The 7,666-nt window shown below is 35.3% G+C and overlaps 1 protein-coding gene across 1 annotated transcript; it reads left to right on the top strand.

Annotated features, from left to right (window-relative positions):
• Nucleotides 1-4,164: 4,164 nt before the first annotated feature.
• On the top strand, nt 4,165-6,317 carry LOC133800322 (uncharacterized). The gene has a single exon (XM_062238283.1). The coding sequence runs from the start codon at nt 4,350-4,352 to the stop codon at nt 6,036-6,038; it is 1,689 nt and encodes a 562-aa protein (XP_062094267.1). The 5' UTR covers nt 4,165-4,349; the 3' UTR covers nt 6,039-6,317.
• Nucleotides 6,318-7,666: the final 1,349 nt, after the last annotated feature.

Here is a 7,666-nt window from a genome sequence, read left to right as displayed (position 1 = left end):
TTGCCATTAGTACTTCAACCGCTTCGTCTCAAGCTCTCAATGAAAGCACCAGAATGTTGGCCCTCATTTTGGTCAACTGACACGGAGTCAAATGCTTGATGTGACAGAAAGTATTAAAATAGATCTAATGGAAAGAAAAGTAAACGACACAACAAATTATAGTGGTTCGGCCCCACGAATTGGTAATGACCTACGTCCACTTAAGCTATTATTGATTTTGATTCTCAAAGGAGTGATCAAAGAACTAGGGTTCTTCGAGTTTCACAAGCCTTAGAGGGACGAATAATACAATCGAAAGATAATAGCTATAATTCTCTTGTAAAGCATAAAACAAAATCATCCCAAAAGTTCCTCCCTTGAGCTATTTCTTCTCTATTTATAGGCTGAAGGAGGATTACATGAATTTGTTATAGATATTCTTTCCTAATTAATCGGATAATCAGGAATCATGGGCGATAATCTTGGAAATGATTACAATTGCACAAGATCATCTCAAAATATACGAAGTATACGACCAAGCTGGTCTATGTTAGGGAAATCTTCCTAGTCAATGGTCGAACAAAACCTCTACGAGGTGTCAGCCACGTGTTAAAAATGTCTGCCACGTCATCCACACCTGCTTTTTGGATAACAAAAAATAAATAAAGACATTTAAATTAATTTAAAATAAAAAAGTCATTTTAATTCAAAATAGATTAATTAAAATTTAAAAAAATTACTTAAAATTACATTGAAACTAAAAAATAATATCAATTGATAAATATGAATAAAATTAAAATCTAAATCTAAATCCTAATTCTTTTTCTTTTTCTTTTTCTTCTTCTTCTTGCAACTATGGTTGGAGATGGTGTGATATTTCTCCCCTCTTCCATTCCATGAGGAAACTTTGTAGATCTGGACGACAATGGTGCTTCACACCATGGTAGAGTTTTGCAAGCTTCGACGGAGATGGCTGGGTGGGGCTTCGCAAGCTTCGACGATGATGGCTGGGTTTTGGTCTCTTCAAGATCTAATTTTTTTTTCTTGTAATACATCTGATTTTATTTTAGTATTAGAGTTTGGATTTGGGGGGTTTTTTTTTTTGTAATAGAATTTGGATTTGGGTTAACTTTAGATTTTGAGTTTGGATATTTGTATGTGATTTTGTAAGATTTGTTATTTATTTGTAAAGTTGAGTTTTACAGTGGATGCTCATCTCAGTTTGTTTGTAAAAATTCTAGGTTGATGGACATGTGGAAATTGTCTTTGCTTGCTAGGTTTACTGGTTTTGCAAAAATTTTGGGTAAGTGCATTTTGATTTAGAGACATTATTGCTTATTTTTGTATAATGTTGATTAAGTTTTGAGATTTTTTTTATGAGTTTATGTGTTTAGATAAAGATTTAGATTTTTCGATGAAATGGGGAAGACAGTGAAAAAACAAGAGAAGATGAAGTATCAGGATGTCGATAAGGATATGAATAAATTAAAAAGGAATCATTTTTTTTTGTTTAATATATCTTGTTAGAGAAATTGGTGAAAATAGCCTCTTTTTTTTGAGTAGTTTTGCACTCTGGCCTACTTTTGATAATTTTTTGCAAAATGGCCTCTGTCTAAAATTCGACCAGTTGTCTAAATTTTTCGACCAACTGTCTAAAATTTTCGACCACCTGTCTAAATTTTTGACCACCTATCTAAATTATGGGAGATTATTTTGCAAAGAATTATTAAAACTAGGCTAGAGTTCAAAATGACTTTAAAAAATAGGCCATTTTGCCAAGAAGCCCATCTTGTTATCCCCAAAATTTTGTTCGATGACATGGCAATCGGCTGGACAAGTGGCAATGCATGGTCAGTAAATGACACATTAATAGTCAATAAATGTGTTGACTAAAGAAGTGCAAAGGTTGGAAGTTGACCTGCGGAGTTGTGATATAGCTGGTTAGGAAATAGATTTACCTGGTCAGGAAGTGACTTGCCCGAACAGGTAAGGTTTTTGACCGACCAGTAATGTGCTTTGCCCGACCAGTGATGTGCCATGGCCGACCATAGATGTGCCATCCCCGACCAGTGATGTGCCATGGCTGACCAGTGATGTGCCATGCCCGACCAGTGGTGTGCTTTGGCCGACCAATTACTTCAGGAGGTGTTTTGTCTGACCAGCTACATCGAAGAATATTTTTGTCTGGTCAGGGAGAAGTCTCACCCGACCAGACGCACACATTGGCCGACCGGTCATCTCGGAGAGGGACTCACCCGACTGGACACGTAGTTCATCCGACCAGTCATCTTAGAAATGAGTTTCATCTGACAAGCTATGTCAAATTGAAGGAGTAGTCGACCGGATGTGTCAGAATCTCAGGAGTTAACTGCCCAGTGACTTCTTTACAGAACCTCAGTAACAACTTCTACCCGAATCGCTCGCCACTACCGCGCGAATCTCTCAAATATCCCGAAATAATAGCTATATTGTTGTAATTTAGATTTGTTTATTATTTATTAATTAAAGTTGGTTGAAACAACTAATGACCATGTCAAAATGAGATATTTCTCATGTACGATTCATGAGCCTATAAATAAATGGCTCATGGCATCAAATTGGGGGGATGAGATCTTTTTGAGACTTGGAGACTCTCTAATTTTGAGACATTGGGACTGTTACTTGGGGCTTTCTTGGGGCATTTTCTGAGACAGCTTAGAGAGAGAAAGCTTGTATTCTCTAGAGAGAGAAACTCTGTATTTTTCTACTTACACTTAAGAAACTCAGTTGACTCAGTTTCATTTGATCTTAAGAGTAGGATACATATATCACAACTCCAAGTGGATTAGGCTATTACCAACAAATTGGGGCTAAACCACTATACAATTACTTGTGTTATTTATTTTCTATTCAAGGTTTACTGTCGTTTTTGCGTCTACTCGCAGTTGGCCAAAATCGTGGTCAACATATCTAAATCATTTTTATAAGTTTTTTTTTTTTGAAAAAAAATTACTTTGAACATTTAGTTTATTTTCAAATTAGGGTAAATACTCATTTGATACTCTGTGTTTTATCGATATACACACTTGGTACCATATGTTTATAATAATGATCATTTGGTACCATCTGTTTGTAATTCGTACTTATTTGGTACTCTCTCCGGAAATATGGTAAACTCAAATTTAAAATATGACCATATTGTCCTTCATTTTAATCATTTATTTGATTTTCTTTCATTTTGTTATTTTAAAATAATTTTTTTTTTCTGAATTAATAAAATAAAAAAAAAAAAATATTTTTATAAATTAATCAATTAATATATATATATATATATATATAACCCCTAAACTTAGTCCCAAAAATTAAAATCAACACCATAAACTTAAAAGCTAAAATTTAAGCTGAATTCAAACAAAATAGTTTAATTGAAACTTCAAGAAATTATTAGGCTTTTAGTTTACTTTAATTAATTTAAAAATATTGCTTTAGTTTTTTTTTTTATTAAAACTTATATTTAGAATTAAAAATGTTTATGTTTATTTAACCAATTAAAGTAGTTTTATCAAATATTTTTATTTTAAAATTAATTAATTTATTTTTATTTTAAAATTTATTTTCAATAACTTTTTCATTGATTAATTTATATAAGATTTTTTTGTTTTATTAATTTAGAAAATATTTTAAATCATTTTAAAAGAACAAAAACAAAAGAAGATCAAATAAATCATTCAAATGAGGGGTAATGTGGTCATATTTAAAATTTGCGTTGATCAAATTTCAGCAGAGGGTACTAAATTAGTACGAATTGCAAAAAGAGGGTATCGAATGATCATAATTATAAACATATGATACCAAGTGTGTATTTCGATGAAACACGGCAGATAATGATAATAATAAACATGGATTGTAGATTTGGTAGCAGAACAATAATTTGGGAGGTTTACCAACTAAAATAAAGATTGAGGGTTTAAATGTAATAGAATGTAAAAATTAGGAAGTTTTGGCCTTAATGACTATCTTATATGATATGGACTAGGACAGAAAAAGTAGTGTGCCAATATAAACAAAAATAATAACGGTTTTGTTGACTTGATGACCTAATTAAAAAGTTTATTTTATCAGGGATCAAATTGCCAATTTATGACTATGTGAGGGTCAAAGAGGTAAAAACAAATTTATTTGCATACAGATTAAGCAAAGAAAAGATTTCGCTTCCGAATCCGCCTCTTTCCCGTTTCTTCCGAGGGTAAACAAAGCCTCCTTCTACTAGGGTTTCTTTCCTTCTGCCGTGCTCGCTTCGGGAATATAATCCCCGATACCTATAATTTCCTAGGGTTTTACTAGCACAGATTACTCCTCCTCTAAACCCTAAAACCCAAATCCAATCAGAGATGGAAGACGATAGAGAGGAAGTAGGGCTTTCGTCAATAAAGAAGCTAGCGTCCTGTGACAAGGGTACCCGAGACAAAGCTCTTACCTTCCTCCTCGACACATGGCTTCCCACTCAAACCCATGTCTCCGAAGACCTTATGAAGAAGCTATGGAAGGGCCTTTTCTACTGCGTTTGGCACGCGGACAAGGTCCCCGTCCAGTCTCAACTCGCTGATTCCCTTTCTTCGTTGATTCCCAAGCTCGATCTTTCACTCTCACTCCAATACTTTTCAATCTTTTTACTCACCATGCGCCGGGAATGGAGCGGAATCGATGTTTACAGGTTAGACAAGTTTTACCTTTTGATTAGGAGATTTCTGCATAATTTTTTTGTCTTGTTGAAACGTAATTCGTGGGATTTAGAGCTTTCGCAACGTCTGATGGGTGTTTTGGAGGAGAGAACTTTCTTGGATGATGATAACATTCAGGGGAATGGTGTTAATTACCACATTGCTGCTATTTTTCTTGAGGAGCTTAGGCCTTTTCTCCCAATTCGGTTGGAAGTGGTTGAGGCTCTTTATAAGCCTTTTATTTCTGTTATGGAAAAATTACCCGACAAGGTCTTGCTGGGAAAGATTAAATCTAATATGTTTGAAGAGTTACTGAAAATGGGGAGGAATTTTTTGGAGCTTAAGAAATCCGGGGAGGATGTTGCTTCAGGTAGTGATTCTATGTTGCTTGGTTCGATAGCTTTGACAATGGGATTTTCGGCCATGTTCTATGAATTGGGTTCTTCAGCCGGTTGCTGCCAGGGAAACAGAAAAGTTCTGTTTAGTTTGCACGAGGAGTTTTCTAAGTTGGAGAAGGATCTGGCGTCTTCAGGAATTGATGTTTTGATTCCTGATGTTATTGAACATAATGAAGATGAAGTGCCAGATTTGATTCCTATTACTTCTGAGGAGATGGAAGTGAGTGCTTCAAAACCTATTGAGATTGCAAAGGATTGCAGGGTGTCTTTGAGAAAGTGTGGGAAGGCTGATGACGTGGGTGGCGGAGATGAGTTGCCAAAGAAGAAAAAAAAGAACAAGCAGAACACGAAGAATCAGATTGCCGATTCCGATCCCAAAAAGAGTTCTACAGTAAACGGAAATAAAAATGAGGCTGATGCCGATAGTGATGAATTTGTGAGGGTCAAGCTTGGCGAAGGAGATTTTGTACCTCTTAATGAATCTGTGATATCAAACCTCCAGCTGCAGTTTGAAAAGATTGCTGCTGAAGCTGGCTTGGAGGATGATGTGCCTATTTCCTGTGATGTGCCTAAAAGGTCAAAGAGTTCTACTGCCTCTAAGAAAAGAAAAAGAGCCAGAGTTATGGATGGAAAGCAATCTCAAAATTCTCTTCAGACTGGTGAAGAAGATGCTAATGGTGCCATAACTGCAAAGAGTGGGGAGAAGAATTCAAAGAAGGTAAAGTTTTCGATGAAAAATAATTTGATATGGAAGCCTCATAATCCTTTACCTCCACAAAGTTTGAGATTGCCTCCCTCTGCTACACCGAGAGGAAGTGCTCTTAAGAAAGGGGTACCTCCAGGTCCCATCAGGGAAATCCCTTCCCCAGCCGCTAAGAAGGTTAAATTGAGAGCGGTTTCTGTGAAAAAGGCTAGGAAGGGCATCAAGCGTTTGAAAAAGAAAAAATCTCTTTCCGCTTAGTGTCTCATTTCAGTGGAAAAAAGAATCTGCTAATGTTTGCTTGTCTTAAAGTTTCAAGATTTTCTCAAATTCTTATCCAATTTTTCTTACTTACATCTCCTTTTGGAATTGAATCTTAAAGTATGATTTGTTGTTTTTTATTGGTTTATTCATCAGGAAATTAATGATGATTGCTTGAAAACCATACCTTTAGTTGACTTCTCCTTTTCTTCATAAATAGCTGTGTAGAATATTTTTGTAGTGTTTCTTATTTCTATGAAGAACTATGCCTTTTGTTTCGGTTGCTTCTGTTGGATTTATCGTACAACGTTAGATGGTTGAAAAAGGGGTTATTGCTGTGTGTTACTGGATGACGAAACTACCAAAATATTTACGTGCAGCTTTGTTGTGGAATGAAAAGGATCTTAGAAGAAGGGCTTTCATGATAGAGAATAATATTTAGTTTTGGTGTTTTTTTTTAAACAATATTTATTTTTGGTGTTGATTGTTATGAGCTTATAGCATATTCATATGTTTTGAAATTTCAAAGGGAGCAGCCTAGAAATAAAGATATTGCAGTAAACAACCTTACTAAATCTTTTAATTATATTTGCAGATAATAGACGATATTAAGAGCTGAGATCATGATGCTAGTTGCTAAAGATTATGGCATCTTGCAAGGCTTAGGTGCTATTTTCAGTATTATGTTTTAGATGTTCGGCTGTTTGGCTGTTTGGCTGCGAGTTTCAACTTTCAATATGCTGTGAAAGCATATTAAAATTGTAGAATCTCCCATAATTTCCGAAAAATAGGACCAAAAAGGATTTAGTTTCATGGCGCAGGATTTAAGACTAAGACTCGAAGATGGATTAACCATAGTTTGTACTCATTTAGGTTCATCATTTATTCCTAATTAACCATTGCATTTGTTGCCTGCATTACCTTGAAAGCTGACTATAAAAGAACAATAAGGTTAAAATAGTCTCAAAATGTGACGAAAGATGTGTTGCTTGAACATAATCTTAGAATGTTTTCAAATGTGAAGGGATCTCTCTCTCTCTCTCTCTCTCGTTGAAAATAAAATTTTATTGAAAGCAAAAGGAAACTAAGCCGAAGCAAAGAATTTGTTTATCAATGAACCATCGAAAGAGAAAAAGTACACCAATCTTCCTAGATTAAAACCCCAAGATGCTAGATGATAAGGTCTTCGATTGTAGCATATGGGCATCCAACAAACACAAGCAGATGCTCATAAACTGCAATTAAGGCTTAATTATTAAGCATTCATAGAACATTTTTGCACACTCCAAACAAGGACAGACCTTCTCCTGCATTGTGGCAACCACTTACCTACAGCCTGAGAAAAACAGTCATGAAAACCTCTGTCAACTCCCATCTTCAACGCATACCATAGAGCCTTGAATTCTGCCTCTAGGGGATTAAAAGACAGATTCTCTAAAACCCCGTAATAGAGACTTATTTATCCTTGTCCCTCACATACCAACATGTCATACCAATCTTGTTACAAAAAGTGGCATCCACATAGTAAACTTGTTGGTATTTATATGGTCAAAACGCACCGTTTTTCTTAACCGATAGCATTGGTCTTGAAGGTGGGTGCGAAGGTCTTCTTGTATCCATTTGGAAGA

The sequence above is a fragment of the Humulus lupulus genome, chromosome 1, assembly GCF_963169125.1.
Source record: "Humulus lupulus chromosome 1, drHumLupu1.1, whole genome shotgun sequence".
NCBI classification, from domain to species: domain Eukaryota; kingdom Viridiplantae; phylum Streptophyta; class Magnoliopsida; order Rosales; family Cannabaceae; genus Humulus; species Humulus lupulus.
The sequence above is the reverse complement of the archived record's forward strand: the minus strand, read 5'-3'. Positions and strand labels throughout refer to the sequence as shown.